The sequence below is a fragment of the Rhipicephalus microplus genome, chromosome 1 (assembly GCF_043290135.1).
Source record: "Rhipicephalus microplus isolate Deutch F79 chromosome 1, USDA_Rmic, whole genome shotgun sequence".
NCBI lineage: Eukaryota > Metazoa > Arthropoda > Arachnida > Ixodida > Ixodidae > Rhipicephalus > Rhipicephalus microplus.
Genome location: NC_134700.1, coordinates 235,487,676 through 235,510,367, shown reverse-complemented (window position 1 = coordinate 235,510,367; position 22,692 = coordinate 235,487,676). Strand labels below are relative to the sequence as shown.

Here is a 22,692-nt window from a genome sequence, read left to right as displayed (position 1 = left end):
ATTTGTATCGCTCGCGCAGTCCCAACCTAACCACGCCACGGAAGACTGATGTTCTGGCGAAACTGGCGACGCCAGATGGCGTTGTACTGGGCGTGCTGCACTGAAAAACGCTCGGGTATTGCTGACAGTTTCTTTTTCTTTCGTTCTCTTTTGGCTTTGTGGCTCCAATAACCACCAAAAATTGTGAGTAAAAAATGGGCCCGGAATGTTATTTCTCGATGCTAGCAGAAACAGCAGGCCTTTTAGAGAAAATTGCAACCATGCATGCCATAATTGACGTTCGCTTAGCGCTTAAGGACGTAGTGGAGGTTTAGGTGAGACCTTTCTGGCCGTTTAATAAATGTACCTACGCGTTTTGTGATATATTATTCTGACTAATAATATCCATCATTGTTATTAATTACAAGCCCCGCCACGGTGGTCTAGTGGCTAAGGTACTCGGCTGCTGACTCGCATGTCGCGGGTTCAAATCCCGGCTGCGGCGGCTGCATTTCCGATGGAGGCGGAAATGTCGTAGGCCCGTGTGCTCAGATTTGGGTGCACGTTAAAGAACCCCTGGTGGTCGAAATTTCCGGAGCCCTCCACTACGGCGTCTCTCATAATCATATGGTGGTTTTGAGACGTTAAACCCTACAAATCAATCAATGTTATTAATTACAATGAACTGAGGGTAGGTGTGTCAACGCTGCTCATTTATTGTTTAGCAGCGATGCAACCCGTGTATGAAGAAATCGTGAACGCACGGCAGTTCCCCATACGTGAGTATACATTGCGGCTGGTTGTTGGCTGCAGATATGTCAGTGATGAAAATGAAGCCAATTTTATTTCCTGTTTTCTGTTATTAACTTAACAACTGCAAGCACACGCGTGAGATAAGTATTGACCACTTGCCTCCTAATGTCATGAAGAAAAGGTAATTATTATAGAGATTCAGCCTGATACGTCTGCTATATGTGGGGCATTCATTGAAGTTAAGATTAACCGCACAGTGCCATATTAATTTGCATGAAGCCGCATTTCGCAATCAGAGCGCCCATTGAACACGCATAAAGTACACGTGGTTTTATTCATTGGCAGCACATGCGCAAAAGTAACATGAAGCAAATCGTTTACACTAATCGGAGGCCCACGTTTTGTAGGATTTTTTTTACGTTTTATTTGCTTACCCTATGTTGGTGCCTAGCATTAAGCCAGATCTTCGCTATTGGCAGCTTTGCTCATTCACCGTGACGACAAGAAATAGATGGAACAAAGTTAGCGGAGTCTTCGTTCGCGGTACGCAAAGAAGAAGCGTATATTCGCTGCTCTCTGGAGATTTTGATGGAAACTACCGCCACAAGGCCGTCATAAACATCGCAAGGCCGTTTCTCTTCGCAGGTTCTTAGAATCCCCGGCCACAAATGAACGTGTCCTTCACGTAAACGTAAGCTACGACGCATTCAAACGCAGGGCTACGCCGAATGTGGTCCGCTGTATACTGCGGGAGGATAATAAATTTATCTGGAGAAACAGAGAGCGCGGCGAATGAAATACCGCCTCTCCGACCGCAAACATGTCGCGAGTAACAACTCCGCGATGAACGGCCGCCCCGTGTGTGCCCAAGGATTTCGGGCGCAGTGACCCCTGGTTCCACCAGCGATAACTACAAACACAGGCGGCCGGATGAAGCGTGTCCAAAGCGTAAACGCTTGGGACATGCGTCAGTATGTAAACATGCAATACGCGCGCAGCGGGTCACTAACGTGTTCCCATAACTGCCGTCTGCATGTACTATATCCATACACGGGACGTTATAGTCCTGCGGTCAAGCTTCGCGCTGTTCCTGTCGCATAAAACAAGCCGCCAGACGGCGTGCCTATTCATATCCGGCCACCGCCGACTTCGCACCATCGGTACCGACGTATACGCGTAGAAAATACAAATGAATACGAAGCGCCACGGACATGTTTGTTGCTCGCCACGCTTGTGCTGGGAGAGCGTGCTGCAAAGGGGAAGAATGGTGCGAACTGAGCTGCGCGGAAGATCGAGGGACACATGCAACCTTGCTGAAATAAAGAGAGGGAAGAACAAGCGGAAGGATAGCGAAGTTAGCCATGTAGTTTATTGGTACTCAAGATAAAGGGCAAAAATTAATCGACGCAGGAACCGTTGACATTGACTACGTACGGGAAGTCAATATACGAATGACGCTAGAAAGCTATTCTCTCAATTATTATAGTGCGCTGAAGGATGTACGTTCGTTGCACTGAACGTTTTCAGGATAGCATTTGCTCTTTCGTTGTTTAGTTTTCAGAGCTAACAGAGTCGTTGGTACACGCAGATGTAGCCGTAAAGTAATAATGCCTCCGACTTTACGTCCCGAGATCACGACGTGCATTTATGGGGGACGCGGTAGTGGAGGGACCAACTGATGCTCTTTAACACGCCTTCACGTCACATAGTACACAGGTTTCTTGCACTTTTACATCGAAATGCAATCTCTGCTGCCGGGTTCAAACACTCAACCTTCGGGTTAACAGCCGAGGAGCACCATAAGCACTGCTCCACGGTGGTGAACATCAGTTACGGATTAGACGATGCCGCCGCCAAAAAGATCAGTTCTTCGTCGGTGAGAAAAACATTATGAAAAGAAATGACACCGCGGTTCGCCAGAAATTTCCGGTCGGGAAGCGCGCGTAAGATACTAAAGAAAACCCCCTAATAATCGGCCCACGAGAGCGGGAGACGGCGCCTGCCCTTCGATATCTTCCAGACGCCAGCCAGCCCCGCCACAACCCGTTGGTGCAACACTGCAGTCGGCGGCAAGCGGCGGCTGAAAGAGGCAGTGCAACTAATGCGGGTTGCAGGGCTGGCACGCGGCCTTAGGAAGCGCGTGGCACGTGCCCTGCGGACAGCAACGGCGCGTGCGCAGTGGCCGTTCCGAGTGGGCTCCATGAATAAAATGAGCAGCGCTTGACACGGACCACACAGTCGTTCGCCTCTACTTTTTGCGCCCTCGCCGCGCGCATTCGCTGGAGAGCATGCACAGCGTGGTGCAGGCTGGCAGCTCTGCACGGGTCGCGTTCGTCCCTCGGGTCAGAGGTCGCGCGCGCGCGCCTGAGGAAATGGAAAGAAAGAGAACCAGTTTAAGGCAAGAAGAAGATGACGAAACACAACCAAGAATGAAGCAGGAGAGATAAAAAGAAGCGCTTCGAGCGGGCCGCCGAGGGGAATTGCTTCACTTCGTCGTGCAGAGCACGAGAAACACGCGTGCAAAAGGCGTGCACGGGGTTAAAAAGGAGATAAAAGGCGCGAAAACCAGTGCACGCGCTGTACTATGATGAGACGAGGCGCTCAGGCACCGGTGCGGGCGCGACTATCGTAAAACAAAGATGCTAGAAGGATTCGGGGGACGGAGCGAAACAAAGTAATATGGGTTGAACGGTGCGCCCCGAAGGAAAATAAAATATGTGTTAGATAGTAGCCGAAGACGTTTGCGACGGGGATTATCTGCTTAGGATCTAGTGGGTGGAACGACGTCGTACATTCGGGATGAGTTTTACGATTGCTAAACGCTGCGGCGCTGGTGTATGGATGAGTGAAGGACGCAGCAGCGCGTGCGCCCAGTTTAAAGTTCGATAAACGAGAACGGTGCAAGCCTCGAGGTATTGCTGCAAGCAAGGTTTGGCTCGTCGAGAGTTGTAAAGTTGTGCCGCTCGAAAGGTAATGATGGAGAGAAAATAGAGAAATTTCGAGTTATGAAGTTACGACCACACTTGGTTTTATGACTGCCTTCTCGCTGTTTTTTTTTTGTTCATCTCTTTTACCAGTTATGGCCAGTTCAACGGGCGCGCGACGCAGCAGGAACTTCGTATTTCTGTTCCGACTAGCGAGCGGCCCGCAACGTGCTAAAGCGTATTCCGAAGGACCAGTTCATCCATCCATCCATCTCCATTCCTGGAACGTCTCTTTGCTTGAAATGCAAGGACGAATCATTTGTATGTTACTAAACATATGTTCACTCGCTGAGGAAGGCACAGAACAAAATATTCATGCTTTATGATTATTCATGTTAGTGAGGTGGTTTGAAATTGCCAGGGCTTATCACAAAGAAGCCAAACACCAATACAACACTTACACCACACTGAGTCGTCCTTGCTATCACGCCATTTTTTTTACAAATGCTTCATATTCATGTGCTATAGTGGAACGCATAAGATGCCTCCATTTTTCCGAAGTCCTCCACTACGGCGTCTCTCATAATAATAAGGTGGTTTTGGGACGTTAAACCCCACAAATCGATCAAGCAAGCCTCCATTTCTACGAAAGAACAGTTAACATCGCCTAAACATCGCCTCGTTCTCTTGTTGTTCTGTGTCCTTGTAACCCATCCTTGTACCAATTATTTCAACTCTCCTACTCCACCTTTACGAAATTTATGAGGGGCCCTTTTTGTCACTTTATTATGGTTCCATTTCTTACTCACTGAAAGAGTTTGCGTCAGGATGGCAAGTTATGCGTATAGATTTGATTGATGGAATTATATGTGGAGTTTAACGTCCCGAAACCACCATTTGATTATGAGAGACGCCGTAGGAGAGGGCTCCAGAAATGTCGACCACCTGGGGTTCTTTAACGTGCACCCAAATCTGAGCACACGGGCCTACAGCATTTTCGGCTCCATCGAAAATGCAGCCGCCGCAGCCGGGATTCGATCACGCGACCTGTGGGTCAGCAGCCGATACTTTTCGAGACAGACCACCTGCCCCGCCGCGGTGGTCTAGTGGCTAAGGTATACACGAATGCTGATCAAATCCCGGCGGCGGCTGCATTTTCGATGGAGACGAACATGCTGTATACTCCCATGCGCTCAGATTTGGGTGCACGTTAAAGAACCCCAGCTGGTCTAAATTTCCGGAGCCCTCCACTACGGCGTCTCTCATAAGTACCTAGGGGTTTTGGGACGTTAAACCCCACTTATCAATCGAGACAGAACGCCTAGCTCGTTACCGACCTCCTTGTGGATATCGGCAGGTAGCTTTCCCACGTAAAATTTTCGTTTTAGAAATGTTACAACAAACAAATAACAAAGCAATGAATAAATTAAAAAAAGGAATCTTTACACTTTTGTCATAGACTTCTGATTCGATGAGACATGCCAGTATATATAGCAGGGAAACTTGCAAAACCCTATTTAAGGTTCTGCCTTTTTTTTTTAACTCAATTCACATTACAACAACCGATGACGCACCACTTCACTCTTCGCTAATGTGGGGGCTGTGAAGCGTCGATGTTTTGTTTCTAGAACATTGTACACCGAGGCGCGGTTATCTGTATACCAGCGGGTTCGATTTACAGTTGTAGAGAGAGCGAGGCGAAATGTTAATAAACTGCGAGAGAAAAAAACATGGGAGGGTGAAACCGGTTTCAAGTGAATGCACCTATGGCGCGTGGCGCATAAATATACTTACGCTTGGCAGCGCTAGGCTGGTGAACGAGGCGTTTAATCATGCAAGAGCGCATCGGTATCTTCGCGAACGGATACGTAGCAACGGACACAATTTGAACCGAGAGAAAGGGGGATATCTTTGTCGAAAGGCACGCACTCTAAACAGACGCAAAGCAAGAAACAAAAATAAGACAATGATTCCCGAGAAGTAGGCGCGGGATTTAAAGCGTTGTACCGTAGCGGTTCGCTAAATTGAAAGGACGACTTAAAGAAAATAAATGGGATATGAAATGCGAGGACGGTCGTAAAATATGTAACAGCAACGAGGTGCTCACTCGATTTGACATTTATTCGTTCGAGTATAACTTCCCGCAATGCGACTTAACGATATGGTATCGTGACTCACGTGGTTCGACAGTTTTTTGTTAACGAAACGTGATAAGCGAATCAGCGCAGTGGATAGGTGGGTGTAATGTCCCTTGGAGAACAAAAAGGCGCCGCGGCAACCGTTGCGGGGACGTGCAAGAATTAAAGCTGGTACGCTGGAAGTGCACAATACACGCACTGGTCTAGACTTGTAGGAAGCTGTGCGTGATAATGTTTCAAACGAATGCGCACTTACAAGTGAGAAAGCGCCGCAATATGGGAAGGGCAGTATAGATACTACCAACAAATTATAAGAGTGAAATATAAAAAAATTATAACAACGTCATTCTCATCACTGGTGTTTGCTTAGGACTGAAGTAGAGCTACAGTTGGTATGTAAATTCATATCAGAAGAAAGTTAGGCGTACACAGACACACACAAGCGGCTGGGAGTGAAGAACGGTGTTGACAACTTTCGCAAGTGAGAGCGTCGCCATGAGGTCCTTCTGCTGAAGCAATGATGTGATGTCGTAGAAAGATATAATTTCTATACACATACAACAGCGACCCACGCGAGCGCTATGTCCGAGCAAGCGCTACATCGCTTTTCGTGACCCGTGGGCCGTTAGGTAAGTCTCAGATTGAAGCGTCCTTAATTTTTCTCTTCTATTTTATTCTCTCCCCCAGTTTCGGAACCCCTTTTTCCGTACACCGCTGTAGGATAGTAAAGCGCATTATCTCAATTGTTAGCTCTTCAGTCTCGCGTCTCTCGATCAATGACACTCGTCCACAATCGGTTGCCAAGGGTACCATTCACGCCCGAGTCACCACATGGAGCACAGTGGTACAACACAGTAGCGCAAACTTGGAAAACACAGATTAGAATTAAGTCGTAGGAGGGAGCAGAAAGGTCGGGCGCTCACAACCTTTCTGCGCGCAACTTTTCTGCTTTCTCCTATACCTTTTTTCTCTGATCTGTGTTTTCGAGGTTAGCGATATAGTATGTACCCCGTTAGCCAACTCGCCCAACAACAACTTTTACTCAACATAGAGCATGCACGCCTTTCAAAACGATGTTCCCCTGAGTAGCCCATAAATATATAATGCGGGTCGTCAGGGAATATCAAGTCTCGAAAGCCTACGTAAGCCTTCCTCTTTGTAGATCGTACGAAATAACGTGTTTTTCTATTCGAACCATGGATACATCCTCAATAGGTTAAGCATTGCCACTTTTCACGACGTCAGTCGCAAAACGGACAAGTCGATCGCGCAGTTCCTTTCGGAGCTCGAGCTTCGTCATGCACGTCGGTGCGCCTCGAGAGGGGTCGGTGCGTTTCTCTCCCTCTCTCCCACACTTTGCGCCGCTTGCTGCTTCGTCATGGCACAGCGCTTGCTCTTCCTCGATCGGTCACTATATTATCGGCATTATCGCTTCACGATGCTGGCATGCGCAGTAGAAACGGGAGACTGAAACCATGGTAGAGTTCCGAAGGTGTGGCGTGAACGACAAGGTCCCCTCCTTTTTTTTTTCTTTTGCTTCTTCGATCGAACACGTCTCACGTTATCGCCCCCAGTTGCTTCAGAAACAGCGTGATGCGGCTAAAGGCGACACTACGTTTACATTAGGTCTCTCGGGTTTTCTGTTATATTGTTCTAAATCAGTGACTGGTCGTGTTGTGGATGTTCGTCGCTTGTTCGTGTCCCTGGGCGCAGCGTGGGATGTAGCCTACGGTGAACCCTTCTACACTGCTTGCAACCTGAAGACCGCCATGGGTGCAGGGCAAGTGGTGAAAGGAAATGTGCCGAACCGCATAAGCAAGCACAGCACGTAATACGAAGAATGGCGTCCACCTTTCTCGTTTACTCGTGGAAAAGTACCTCGGAAATCCACAGAAGTGGGCAGCTGCTGTGCACCGCACAAGCCCGGACACGGAGGCCAGCATATAGAACGCACGTGGTCGCGGCGAGCATTCTGCAATAGTGAGTAATGTGCTATCTACTCTTCGCAGTTACCTCACGGAGTCTGCTGTGGTGCGGAAGTTACCCGCGGAATTTCTGGGGCGTCGCGATTTTTCGGCCTACTTGCTGGCGCGATAGCATACCGTGATCTGGATCGTCTCCTGCTGGCCTATCTTTATCTGGTAGGTTGATCCAGCTGTGCTGCAGTTAAGTGATCACGTGCACGTATGAAGTATTGGTTGGCTTCGTTCTTCGTCGTTGCAATGGATGAAGCACTACAGTCTCTACGACGTTGATGTGGCCTGCATGGTTGCTTTCGTGTAGGCCTTATGCAAAACGGGGGCAAATGCGCGCACGCTACAGCATGAGCGATTATATCCGCATCAATCTGAACGGCAACATAGAACTTAGCGCAACTACGATACCGTGGTCCGCTAGGTAAAATTGCCTTCGTATTCTAGCCTGGCAAACTCCTTAATTGACTGCTGCTACATGATTACACAAATAGAAAATGATGAAAGGTTTGTTTTGCTTATGTATATAGACCAGAATTCAGGTCAAATGTGTGAGGCAGACACCTTTAGTTGCGGGCTGCCGATCAGGTGGAAAGTACGACCCCGACAGAGTTCATCCTGTTCATATCGAATATCTGCCGCAGTGTTCACTAGCCAATACTCTTGACATAACCACGCCCGCTGTCTCTTTGCTGGCCACGTCGCGGAAAGGTGGTCACTGGGGTTATGATTATACATGATTGTTTTAAACCGAACAGTAAAATAATCTGAATCGTAACGAACCTTCTTTGTAAAAAATCGTCTCCCGTATTCTACCTGACACGGTGGTCTAGTGGTTAAGGCATTCGGCTGCTGACTCGTAGGTCGTGGGATCGAATCCCGGCTGCGGCGACCGCATTTTCGATGTAGGTGAAAAATGCTTGAGGCCCTAGTGCCCAGATTTAGGTGCACCTTAAAGAACCCTAAGTTGTAAAAATATCTGGAGCCTCCTCTACGGCGTCTGTCGTAATAATGTGGTGGTTTTTGGATGCTAAGCTTCAACAGTTATTATTGTTATTATCCCGTTTTCTACAACGTTATTCGACTTCATAAAGTCGGATGGGATCGCCGTCTCAAGACAGAACATGTCACTGCGTATCAGAGATACTCTGCAGCGATTTTTGAGAAGCGTGGCGTCATTTACCAGTCGAGTAGTGGTTGTGTGCCCAACTCGATCAACTGAAGCACCGAATTCGTGTCGAGGCTTGTTTTAAGAATATGGGGGCGAGCATCGTTCTGGGCGTCTCGTTCACGTTGCACACGCTTAAAGTGAGGGCACTCGTGAGACACGGTCACCTGCTCATTATTTTGTCAACAAGCCTGTTCAAGTCGCTCACCGGTTATCGATGCTTTGTATCGTCGATTTCGTTAAGTTCAATTTGTTTTTCGCGCACACAGCGCTTTCTAGTAGTTAGTCCAGCCACTAAATTTTCGAAATAAATTTGAATTCGCCCGTTTTGGCTACATAGTAATTTTTAAAAGACCTTTGCGCGAACCATTGTGCGTGTGATGTTGGAAAAATGCCCTTGCTAGGCGAACTTCACAGAAGTGCGTGCAACTCGTGATTATGCTACACTAACATAAAAATTATGTAACGAAAAGAACATTTGCAAGCCAAATATTAAATAAGGAGTCAGATTCGCAATCTGACACTGTTGAGCACTAATAATTGCCACAAACTTATGTCAGCCATTCAATAGAGATGTGTTGCTAGGAGTTAGGGAAAATTTATTCTACAAAAAATATTTCCGAAGGTCCGCCACAGTTAAAGTGGTTAGGTGGCCTTGTCAGCCAGTTTAAAGCAGCATTGGTTTCGCTTGTATCGTCATATCAGGCACAAGGCCGCATTGAGTGTCGCTATTCGTATGGCGTCGTCGTCACCTGCGCCGCGAGAGGCTCACTCCACGAGGAATTATCGTGCAACCGCATTTAAATTGAGTGACGACAAGCTTAGAGTTCGAGGACGACCGCATTTGAGCTGCAAGTTTTATGGCGACGATGTATTGCCTGAGACGTTCGCCGCCGCTCATGGGTCAGTTTTGGTTACGGCTTCAACTTGCCTCCTCCGCCGCAAGTGCGCAGCTTCTGAGCGTTGTGCACAATCTTATGGATATTCTGGTTACGTGCGAGGTCGACACGTCGCTGGAGCATGGTTTGCTGGCACTGGCTGCAGAGGTTCTCCTCGCGACAAGAAGGCCCCCAGAGCACAACTTGGCCCTGACAACGTATCAGTGCGAAACGTTTTAGAACTGCGCACGATATCGTTTTTTTGTACGATTTCCAAAATGCAAAGAAATATGCTTGGATGCATATATTGAAACAACTTTGCGGAGTGAGGCGGCTCAAGGAGAGAGCTGACGCTAGACGAAAGAGCGAAGTTCATTGGACATCTGATTTATAGAGGGATTATTGACATCACAGGCACACTTCTAATAATAAAACACCTGGAGGCTCTCATCGCAAAACAGCAAAAAAGACATATATTTACTGAAAAAATTGTCAGAGTTCACTTGTGTCTCATGAAAACCCAAGCAATGCTTCATCGCATGACACGAGCAACGACGCGGCACCTCGGTTCTGATTTTCCTTGTATATAATATGAATAGAAATATTTTGTTTGACATTTATTCTTTATTATAGTGTACCTGGCTTATTTATCTTCAAAATGTATATATTGAATTATCTTTTTTTGAATATTCTTGCATATATAATGTTTTTATTGCACTTTCTATCAGTCGGAACAAAAAACTGCACCTTTTTATTCATTCCAAAATACTCTTGTTGCTTTGCAAAATATATTTTTGGAAAGAAAATTTTATTGTGCGAATTTTGGTATGTTGCAGTGCGTGCTGGAGTACCTTTCAAACTGGCAAAAAGATTCTTCTCGAGATACATCAAAAATACCCATTTTCGCATGGTCTTAGGTGCAAATACCCATTTTGGCCATGTACTTAGGTGCACGTTAAAGAGCCCCAGGTGGTAGAAATTTCCAGAGCCTGCTACTAGGGTGTTCCTCACAATCATATCGAGATTTTGGGATGTTGAACCCCAACGGTCGTCGGTATTATCCAAAACAATGCTTTCATAAGCGCATTTTATTCGGCCATATTGTATTAGAAAATAAACGTATTGTATTTATAATAAAACTTCACTCACCTGTATAAAGTAACTAAATGGGTCGTGAAAGAAACAGACGAAAAACTGTCACTAATTGAACACATACCTTGACGTCTATCTTTCGACTTTAGCGACTTCTCTCTTTTTTTTTGCGTTTCATAACAGTGTACATCCAGCATTAGTTTGCAAATCAAACTATATATTTTTTCCTGAGTAATGCTAAGAAAGTAATTACTACGTGTAGCTTCAGTACGAAGTTAACCATTTTGACGCAAGGAACGCGTTGGAGCCAGACGAGTCTTCGACGAGTCCGAGCTCTCGGTGAACCACGCGAATCCTATACGCACCCTAGAACTTAACATGCACACAACGGCGTTGCAGTGCCGTTTCCCGTTCAGGTAACCATAAAAAGCGCGGAAGAAACCATGTTCTGAAGGAAGGGTGAGAAGAAGACGAACGATAACCAGTCGCTGTATATATGCTTTCGTTTCACACTTCACCCGACCGGAACTGACCCATGCAGGAGAGCATTTGTTTCTAATATCTTCTCGCAGCGATAATCGGCGAGCTTCGAGCGCGTATGCGAGCACACGCCATCCTCTAGGGGTGCACGTGCAGACGCGTTGACTGGACCGATACATCTCCGAGACACGCCATGCGCCAACGCATACGTATGCCCATACAGGTATGTACACAGAGAAGCGAATGCTCACGCGATTGTACACACTTCGCTGAACGCGGAGCGTTCTCTCTTTCTTCTCCGTACATATTCAAGAAGAGCAAAACGGAGGACGCGTTCGCTTGATACGACCTCGCGTGGCCGTCCGACGTTCGTTATACTCGAACGGAAATTGTACGCGGGCGGGTCATGCAGCAACGTTGTATAAGCGCCCCTCGAACAGCGCGGAGTTTGTGGATACAAGCGCTCCGCACGGTGAATGCATACGGGTTGACGCACTGCGTAGATGGCTGCGCGGAATACGTTTCGCCGGATAAACAAGGCCCAGGACCTCGCCTTTACTCGGAAACGCGCGCTGCGTGTAAGTCCCCTCACCCCTCCCCCTTCCGGATGACGAGGTTGTGTAGCTGAGTGCGTGAATGAGCAGGCCTTATCGATGACCTGACAGTTTTGCTTGATTACTTTGTAGCAGTCGCATTATATACGACTTGTAGCGAGTCTTGGGTCAGTAGATATATATTACCGGAACCAAACTAACGTCCGAAATATCTAATGGTAAGTAAGTATAAAAAATACATAACATTAAAACGCGTCATATGCCATAACCTGTGGCGTGTAACACGCTTCAAGGTATCCTGTAGCAAGTCGCTAGTGTTTGCTCCTCTCAACGACAAAGTGCGAGCTCCACTTTCAAGCTATCTTGATAGACGAGTTTGCTGCCTTGACCCACTAAGTGTCTGTTTTTCATCGTCATGATTTGTACACGAAGGGCGACAAAGTGAAACGAGACAGCCGAGTGAATTTCAAATTTTCGTTTTAGTGCATGTTCAGCGCGGACAAAAAGAAGGGTGTCGCGCCAAGAAGCCTGAATTGAAACCTTGCTACCGAATAATATATGTCGCAGTCTGTTCAGACATCGTTTTTTCTTATTATAAATTCTCCCGGCGTAGGGTAGCAAACCGGGCATGTGCCTGGTTAACTTCCCTGCCTTCTCTCTTGTTGTTCATCTCTTCCCCATAAAATTCACCAAACCTTACTTCGCGCACATTGCTCGCACTCTTCTCTCACGAATGTGTCCGAAAGCAGCTACGTTCTGAGGCAGTGGTTGTCAGCCATGGATGCTTCGGGACCCCTTGAAGACTTGTGGAAGCGACGAGGTACCCCTTGCGGTGAGACAAGAGCGAAAAGGGGTCATAAATAAACCCGACAATTAACGTCACGCAGGTGTCTTTCATTTTTTCCTGTAAAATGATAGCCAAACTAAAGGGCCATACCCGATGGATCTCAAGAACTCGTTAATAAGTTGAGCGGTCTGCAGCCGCATTCGTCCTGTTCCTAGCCATCATTTCTTCTTAACATCTATCATTCCCCTCACCCCTTTCCCCAGCACAGGGTAGCCAGCCGGTCTAAGAACTGGCTAACCTCCCTGTCTTTCCGCTTAAACTTTCTTCTTCCTCCATGTTTCCTTTTACGATATTTAAGCCTGCAAAAAGCATGCTCACGTGCCGATGTCGCGGACTGCGACAAAAGCTGCGCAACAATCTCATTAAGAAAGGCAAAGTTAACTCTACACCGCCGTAATATACAAATGTTGTGCGGTAAAGCCTAACAAAAATCAGAAGGAGCGGAATATTAGGGTTACATCTGCCGGTCCCCACGTAGGAGTAGCCGGGTGGCGCTCGGCAACCTCAGTGGCCTCACTGGACTATAATAAAGTTGTAAGCTGTCACGGTACATAGTGTGCCTCTAAAAACGTGTTTTCTCTGCCCCCCTCCCCGAAAACAAAGAAACACTTTGAGGACCACCCGGGGTCCGTGGACCCCCCACTCGACCACTCGAGAACCAAGGTTCCGAAGTATGTTCTGTACAAATGCAATGAATTGCTTTATCTTTCTTCCTCTCACCTCGGGTATAGGCTAAAACGTTCTTTCTATCCGCGTGTATTTGTGTATGTTTAACGTAAATACGGATGAAGCTCTTACTGGTTCACGCTAAACTCGTGTCAACTGCGTCGTTGCACTGGTATGTACTACAGAGCTGCATGCCGTGCTCGTGCATAGTTTCCTGTGGGTACGCACGCTGCAATGTTCTCGTTCCGATCGGAGCTTTTCGAACGGTACAGTTTACAGGGGTCTTCTACATACTACCAGTGGATTCGACACCACCGTATTTTTGCTGAAGTGAGCACTGTTACACAACCTAAACGTGGCTCGCGGACACGTCTGACAAACCGCCGAGAAGCCTGGGTCAATCAGGTGTTCGCTCAATTCCGGCTCGCGCCGCAAAACAGCACGAGACTAATCGGGATTGACGGAAACTCGTATGCAAGCTCGCAGCTTGCCGCATGCGGACAGAGACGCATCGGTCGGGGGTAATTGAAAAAACGGCGGTCCTGCCATCCATCAGGCCTTGATATCGGGTGCGAGGGTCATGTGCAAGAAGACCGAACCAGCACGTTCCCCCTAGAGCTTCCTTGCAACGCACCACGCCACCACTAGCGGGCACTACAACATCGAGTCTGCGGGAAGCGTTTGAAGGCAGCGACCCCCGGTGGTCGTGATTTGTTTAATTCACGGAATCGGCCGATGACCAGAGGCTTTACGCAGCAAGGAGCGGGCAGCAGTCCACTATAGCAGCCGCCGGATCTACCCCCAGCGCACCACCACAGAGCGCTAATGAGGTCACAGGGGGGTCACCTCTGATCGTTCTGTGGTCCTCCCGAATGCACCAATAGTGGGCAGTAATGTGCCCCGGGTCTTGGTACGCCGAGGCACCCTGTAGCTTGTATGCACCCCAGCTTTATATATACCTCCTCGTCAACGGACTGAGGATATATACATGCGGTCTCCGTTTGATGTTCGCTCCATGTGATTCGTTCGGGTCACCTGTGGAATGGTGGTATAATCGAGTACGCATTTTTGTTTTCATACTTTGTTCTCTTATCTATCGCTTTGCGCTGCAGTATAAATGAAAGAAGCGGTGTACCCATGGTTCTGTGATCAGAAATGACTTAAAATGGGCGTGGTGGAAAAAAAGGGTTGCTGTAGCTGCACGGTGCAGATATAGAGAACTTGTACTATAAGGCGGGCTGCGCTGAGCGACCGCTACCGGCCATTGTTTGCGATTGCCGTTTCGAACGGGAAGGTACACACGCTATATGCACTTGCATGTAGATTCAGGGACGCTAAGATATCAGATAAAATATGAAGTGCTATTTTTGCGTGGTAGTTCCAAGTAATCGAGAACAATAAGTAGAAAGACCCGCTTCACTGATATCGCTCTTCAAGATTTTTCTTTGATAAAAAACAAAGCCATTGGATTACTATGAAGTTCTTGAAGCCGCATTCGCGACAAATATAGCTGAAAATATGGATCGGATTATATTGCACACATATGTATGTGTTGTGGAGCACTTCTCGGTGTGTTATTGTTTCGGAATGGTCAGAAAGACTTCATATACTAGCGACACTGGTTCCCCGTTCTACGGACAAATATCTGCGATGAAATTTTTTTCGGGCTCTCTCCGGTGCTTACTTCGCATTAACATTTATCATGGGTGCAGAAGGTGTCGATTAGTCTACTATATTTACGAGTTATAGGCGCTCTGATAGCGAATAATTGTAGTGCACACATTGGTATATATTATATACCTAATTAAAAAAGTGGTTTAGTAAGTTAGTGAGGCATACCGAGCGGAAGCGCCTGTCACAACATGTACGGTACTCCCGGATTGAAACGTGATAGTTTAGGGCCAAGTAGCGCACAAGCATACTTTTGTTTCCAGCGTGCTCAGCTCGGGTCATATTAGCGCAGTTTAAACTGCGACGTACAGATCAGAGCCAACATTATCTTTACCGACCGACCAGATTCGTCGCGACATGACGTGGTTACCTCGAGCAATTGCACCAGTCGTCATACAAAAAAAAAGGTCATGTTCGAATCCCTGACTACAGTACGCACAGCCCATATACTATGTGTAACATGCACTGATGTGTTGTGCTCATTGTTGAAGGATGTGTAGTGTCTTCACCACTGCACATGCACAGTCTGTTTATATGGCTAGGTACTTTACTTACCTGTAGTTACCCACTCGTACCAGTAATACCAGCCTACACCTGACTTCGCTCTAGGCGGGTCTATAGCATGCACTAACATGTCATGAATAGCAATATCTGGTTGCACAACATATGAAGAATACGCATGTCATTATATATCTATACGTATAATTTGATTCCGATGCCTAGAGCTTAGCTTTGTCGCCTTTACAGCAGGCAGTAAGCGTGAAGCTTCGTTGCTTTTTCAGGTTGCAGTGGTCGCGTTCTGGCGAGAAAACCGAATGCAAAGAAAATCGTGCGTGTTTTGTTTTACGTGCATCTTTCGGAGACTCACGGGGACAAAACTGTTCTGAATGCCTCCATTAGCGAGTCCGTATCTGCTCTAGGCACCTTGGTAACGCGAAGTCCGTCACTACAAAGACTATGACGCGTACATCATGTGCGAGCTACGACAGAAGCGCTTCGTCTTCGAAAAGCTGTTGGATTAGCAAAAATCTAAGAAAAATCAAAGTCACAAACAATGGCGCAACGCGTTCGCCCCGAGCCACGGCTTTTGCCCATAGACAGAAGACAAACCCGAGGGTGACCCGCACTCTTGACAAAAGGTTTTGTAACTCGCCTTTTCCACGCTCTTGCTATCGGTACCTACGATATACGCCGATGTCACAGGCGCATGGCGAAAGGGTTGCTGCCCAACCGCCGCTTCTAGTGCACGTGTGTGTCAAGGACGTGCAGATAGCGAATCGCCCGTAGTCTGTACGAGCTAGCCGTAAGGACACGGATCAGAGATATTGCGGAGGAGTACATATCTTGGCCGGCGTACTGTCATGCAGGGAAAAAATAAATAAAAGTAGCAACAGCGAAAGCAATGCATTTACCGTAAGAACAGCTAGAGGATTTTGGCATGAACAAGCGACAAGGTAAGCGGCAGCGTTCCGCGGATCCAAGAAATATTTCGCTGCGCCAGAGCGACATCTTAAGGAAGACGGACCGCTGCGACCCTTTTCTTTTTCCTGTTGCTCGCGCAGGCTTCCGGAGCACACCGAATCGGGGGCAACCGTTGGCTACCTGCTGAGCACCGTATTTTTTAAAACGCAGTCGCACCACTCACGCGGGCGAATATATTCACGAGGCTCACATAAATTACAGGAAGCCCGACATGGAAGGACGTCCGGTAGCGAGGAAAGGGGAATGCGGAGGGTCGTTGGCGAAGCGCGGGTCGCTGAATGGCGCCATAAATTGAGACGTCGCGCGGTGCGACTGCGTCTTCTCTCGGCGACGGGCACAATGGGGAACCACGAGTGCACTCGGCGCGGTCCGAGCGGGGCGCGCCTTATCCGGAGCAAGTTTTGCGGCTCGTGACCCGAACGTGACCCGCCGGCGACATAGCGGGAAACACGCTCACCCCTCGCTCGTGTGCGCAGTCACCGTTGGGCAAGGGGCCGCAAGAACACGCTAATGAAGCCCGGTTGCTCAAAGGTGAAAGCGCGCAGCGGCGCCAAGCGCGTTACCCAACAACAGATCGTATAGTATACGCACAGACACTCACCTGCCGTCAAAGCGTGAGGCGACGTTCACGGGGCCCTCCGGTTCACCGTGGCTGCCAGATTCACTGCCACCCGGGGTCAGAGTGACGCAAGCGGAGCTCTGGTATGTGCGCAGGGGGTCTTTGTATTCCGGTTCTAGTTCAATGTCCGTGCTGCTCGCAGGACGGCCAACCAATTCGTCTCTCCGCTGACTGGAGATGGTAATTGTGTGCTCGCTGAGCGTCTCCTTATTGGCAGGCGACGCGAAGCAAGTGTCCACTTCTTCTAGCGTCTCGAAGAAGCTCTGGCTACCACGCGAGTCGAGCAGACCGTTGCGGATAACGACGGTGGAGCTCGAGCAGTGCTCCGTCGTTTTGACGACTTTGGAGTATGACAGCAGATCTTGCGCCGGCTGCAAAGGTCTGTGCAGCTCGAGGGTGATGCGGTCGCTCTCGTCGTCGTAACCACGCTGCTCGTTGACATCGGCAGGTAGCTCCTCCTCTTCCTCCGGGAAGCAATCTTCTTCCGGGCCGCACTCGTCTTCAACGCGTGATGGCCGTTCGCGATCGTCATGACGTGAAGTCGGTTCAGATGAGCAAAAGTTCAGCTGCAGTAACTTGTCCAGAGCCATAGCAGCCGCGACGTGGTTTTCTTTTGCGTCCCCTAGCCGCCTGTCAAGTTCCATGCCAACCTCTTGGTCCGAGCCTTCCTCTTGTTCTTGGAGAGGAGATAGCGTGTCGGGTCTCGATTCTGGGTCTTCATCCGACGTCAAGCGGTACTCCGTGTCTTCGCAAATGTCCTCGTCAAGGTGATGTTGCGGTGACGACATGTCTTGAAAGGATTCCGGGGGCGCAATGGCCGATGGTAGACCCAGGACGTCGCAGAGCGCGTCTTTTCCGTCATTGAGGATTCCTGGATCGTCAACGAAATCGAGATCTTGCTCGTCGTCGTCGTCGACGCACGTTTCCTCGTGGCCGTCTAGTTCTCGTTCCAACTGCTCGAAGGGGCTCAGCACTTTCTCGAGATCGAACGTGTGCGATGGTCTGTCGAGCGACTGCTGCCGAGTGTGCTCCGAAAAACTCGAGTTGGCGGTGCTCGCTCGCGAGAATTTTTCGATAACGGTCGACACTGAGCTACCGGTGTCGTCTGATTCGCACTCCAGCAGCTTCTTGTCCTCCTCGGCCAGGAGGTCTACGTAGAAGTCTGGTTGGACAGGGCGGTCGCCTTTGTCCCCACTGCCGCGTTTCCGCATAAGCTCTTCCCAACCCGGAAGTCTCATGCTCAGCGACATGCCCGGAAACGCAGGAGTCGGTGACGGCTCTTCCGAGTCCGAGTGGCTGCACTTGGGTCGGCGGGGAGGCAACGGCGGGGGAATGGAGGGCCTCCGCAAGGACGGACTGCGCTCGATACCCGATGCATGCTTTTCGAACAGTTCGACATGCTGTCGAACGCTCGTCGTAGGGGCCGATGCTGCGGGGTCGCTTCCGTTGCACCCTCCGATGGAAGACTTCCGCGGTGGGATCGGAGGCGGGGGATTTTTTCGAGCTCTGCCCGCAGACGTGTCACCTTGATGTCGAAGTAGCAGCTTGATACATACCGGAGAGTCTCGGAGAAGCGTGACGCAGTCGAGACGAGTCATGGATGTGACGGGGGTGTCGCCGATCTCGAGAATCTCGTCGCCTTCCTTGATGGGCGATATCTTCCACTGCGCCCTGGAGGCCGGGCTCTCGGGAGTGATGGACTGAATGAAGACCCTGGACACCTTGTCGCCGGCGGCGGTTCCCCCGACGAACTTGAGTGCCATTCCCAGCCTCTCCCCGGGAAGCCGGTACACGAGCACTTCCTCCGTGGCGCTCGGCGTTTCATCGACTTCCAGTAGCGTCACGTAATTGTCGTGGTCCTTCTGCCCCTGCGATGCGACACTGCCACTGGCGGAGTCCTCGACGGACACGACGGTGACGAAGTCTTTTGTTCCAGCCACGGATGGTTTGAGCAAAACCGGAGGCGGGCTCTGCTCGCCATTGTAAGCTGGCGCCGGGTCGCTCAAGTCGGCGTCGTTGTAAACTTCCATAATGATCACGTTCTCGGGCAGCGTTGCCATAGAAGAAGGGGTTTCTTCTCTTTTCCTGCCCTACATGATGCTCAGTATGCCACACAGTGCCAAATCATGTTTCATCTTTGGCCACAAACTGCACCTGGAATGAGAAAAAAAGAGAGAGAGACAGAGATTAATTGTAAAATTTTGCACATAGTACCTTGAGCTCGGTTACATGAAGTCGCTCAACACTTTTCCAACAAGTCATTTGAAAAGCACTTTCGGAAGAAAACTATTATTGCAGGTAATCTTCGGAATCGATTTTGCCCTTGTGTGGCTTACCGTGAAGCGTTTATTTAAAAAAAATATTTAGTGGGCGGCAGCAATCGATGGGACAGTGGCAAGTTCAGTGCGTTCCGGGTTGTGAATAAAGATCATGCTCCATCGAAATAAAATAATAATAATAATAATAATAATAATAATAAATATGAGTTTGTCTAAGTAGTTTTTGAACAGTATACTTCAATCTACTTACACTTGTGAAGAAGGCTATTGCGATAATTATACACATTAAGTGGGTGATGGGTAATTTCACAGCTTATAAGCTGCGACGTTTTTTACAAACGAAGCGACTAAATGGTATGAACTCTTTCTACAATAAACAGCTGGTCAAATGACGGACGTCCCTGTACAAACGTTTCGTATAGGTGGCAAAGGGCCCAGCTAAAGACGACATTCCTTGTCGAGACGTCGGCATTAGAAAGCTACGGTGATCTACCACTCTCAATCACTTCCTTATTCAGCGAATGTTCTACCATCACTTAATCGCCACCTAAGTCTGTCAACCCTCAATACTTCTTTATTTCGGAGTGCTACGAGAGACGCTCGAAATCATCGAGCCAATAGGCAAGGAAGAAGCGGACGCTTCGGGCTATGCCCATTAATCGCGTTTGCTTGGTCCTGGACACGTTGAAAGCCAAGGATGTTCTGGAGTTTCACGTTGCCTATGTGGATCGCTACACGCGGAAGTCTAACGACGGCGTAATCGCATACTTCCCGCGATGCATCACAAGCGAGAAACGCACACGACCTGTTGAAAGGTGGCCCCACTGCGGTACAGCATGTGGCAGCCGCGTACGGCACCACTCAGTGTCTCGATCATGGCGCACAGATGGCCCATTATTTTCTAATCCCTCCGGTTTGGCGCGCACTCGACTCTCGGTTCGTGAGCGCCACTATCAACAAGCGGCGGCTGAAAAATCTCCTCGCTGAGGAAGGACTCCGAAAATGGCGGCGCACGCAAAACTCCGCCACGCAGCGCACGTGCGCTTCGAGGAGTGATCGATTTCGGGACGGCATCCCGCACTGGCTACGTAATGAGACGTTCTGACTCGATAGAGAGGTACGTGTAAGAACAGATGTGCTGCTCCGCTAGGCTCTCTCGCGCATGCGCACTCGCGAGCACTGTATATTCAGCGTTTGCTAGATCGCTCGCCTGTGTGTGTTCAGCGCACGTGCGCACTCGAAATGAGACTCGAAGCGCGCGGTTGACCGTCGGGTCAGCCAACTTGGGCATCTCGACCTAAGCTCTCAGCGGGACGACACGAGAGCACGCCTTTCCTTCACAGAGATGGATTGGACGGCAAATGGTCTGAGGACATGAGACCGCGCCTCCTTCGCGTGAGTGGTCGCTGCTGAACGTTCGAGGCTCCAGCACGGACACGTCGGCAGCGAGCCACTCGGTCCTCCGTTTTTCTCCCGCGAAGGAATACGCGGGCCGTTATAAACGGCGCGTATACTAGACACAGAGGGATGAGGAGGCGCAACAAATGCTTGGAGAACCGAGAACGGGCAGCGCGAGTGTGCTTAAATGCAAGCCTGCCGTCAGGCTTCTATATGTATCCTGTCGTTCGAAAAGCGTGCAGCGCTGGGATACCTGGAAAGACCGAGACAGACCTCCAAGTCCAAGTTACAGCTAACCCAAGAGTGACCCTTCGTGACCGGCTGCGTCAGACTTAGATATCACGCGATTGGCTATCTCGATAGGGGAGAACGCGGGTAGTGAATAATGTCGAAGCATTTTCGTCAACTTTGGGGCTCTTTAACCATTCGGTTCTTGTTCGGGCTGTACACCTGCGAGTGCGGGGAGCATTGCGTGAGGGGCCTATATATAGTTGATCTGTTGCGTGAATCAGCGCTCCATCTTCCAGCTTGCTGCACCGTTTTAGTGAGGGACAGGTTGTGTTGCGGCACTCGCTGGCTATCGCCCGCGCGTGTTGCGTTGACCTTTGTGCGACCTCGAGTGACCATCTTGATGCCGGTTGCGCCTGAGCTTGCTCGCGCCGGCCGTCAGAAAACGGCTCATTGCAGAAACACGAACCGGCTAAGCAAGCCATCCGCTGCGGAGATAACCGAGTGGTTGTCGCACTGAGGTCGCTAATCGAGAGATCGCAGCTGTGGCTAGGCTCTGGAGAATATGCAAATGTGTGCTCTTGGTATAGTAGCTTGTGGCGCATAGAAAGCAGTAAGGGTCGTGGAGGGCATCGAGCTGCTGCGTGCAGTGATGGTTTGCAGTGGTTGACAGGGGGCTAAGGAGTGAGCTTGCACAGAAGTCATGACTTTTTTTTCGCAATTGAAAATGACGGGAGAACAATCTGGTTGATTTAGGCGCCATGGCTCGCTAGCGCAAGGAAGAAAACTGTGCGGGCATAATGATGCGTTTTGAGTCTGCCATATATACTAGTGTATGCAATAGCTTGAAGAACGGGGAACGAAGCGTGCGAGCTTGTGCTGTGAGTGCCTTAAATAAAGGTGCTGCTCATTCTTGCCAACTAATTATGATTTTCATCGGTTTGAGTTTACTATGACGGTATAATGTTCAATATCGCTCGCGGGATGAAAATGATGTGGCGCAGAGAGTACAGTGCACTGTTACGTTCTCTCAAATAGCAAATGCAGTTTAGTAACAATGACAGCTACAGTGCTGAAATTTGGATTGAATGGTAGAAAGAACATCGCAAGGCATTTTATGTATCTCGAGAAAAGTTCACCTCCTTTCACGTCTTTTTAAAATAAAAGTTTGAACATGCTCTCGTAGAGATTTCAAACGTAAGGCTCGTTATTGATGAGTAATATTAACCAGTAACTATTCTCACTGACTTGCCAAGTTCACTAATAGTCGAACTTTACTACGAGGTGTCGTCGATTGCTCTCACTTGCCACTAAAAGGATGAGGAAAAGCTGGATGGCTCTGTATTTTTTTTTTGGAATAACATCTTCAACGCGCTCGGTTGGTGCAGTTAATTAACGACTACGATGAGATGTGAAATATCGGAGCGTAGTTTCCGAGCAGTGCAAGTTCGCCTTCAAGCGCCAAAGGAAACGTGAAGAAGTACAGAAGTAACTGTACTTATACGTGTGAGCGTTCGTGTGTCTGTCAAGTTAGATCGGCATAGTTTCGAAGGTACGCGGACA

The 22,692-nt window shown here is 48.9% G+C and overlaps 1 protein-coding gene across 2 annotated transcripts in view; it reads right to left on the bottom strand.

Moving 5' to 3' along the window:
* LOC119159499 (uncharacterized) overlaps positions 1-22,692 on the bottom strand; it is a 230,542-nt gene that overhangs the window by 120,965 nt on the left and 86,885 nt on the right. For both annotated transcript variants that reach the window (XM_075891637.1, XM_075891636.1), the window contains exon 2: positions 17,207-19,378. In XM_075891637.1, coding sequence (XP_075747752.1) covers positions 17,207-19,284 — 2,078 coding nt within the window. In that variant the 5' untranslated portion in view covers positions 19,285-19,378. The remainder of the gene's footprint in view (positions 1-17,206; positions 19,379-22,692) is intronic.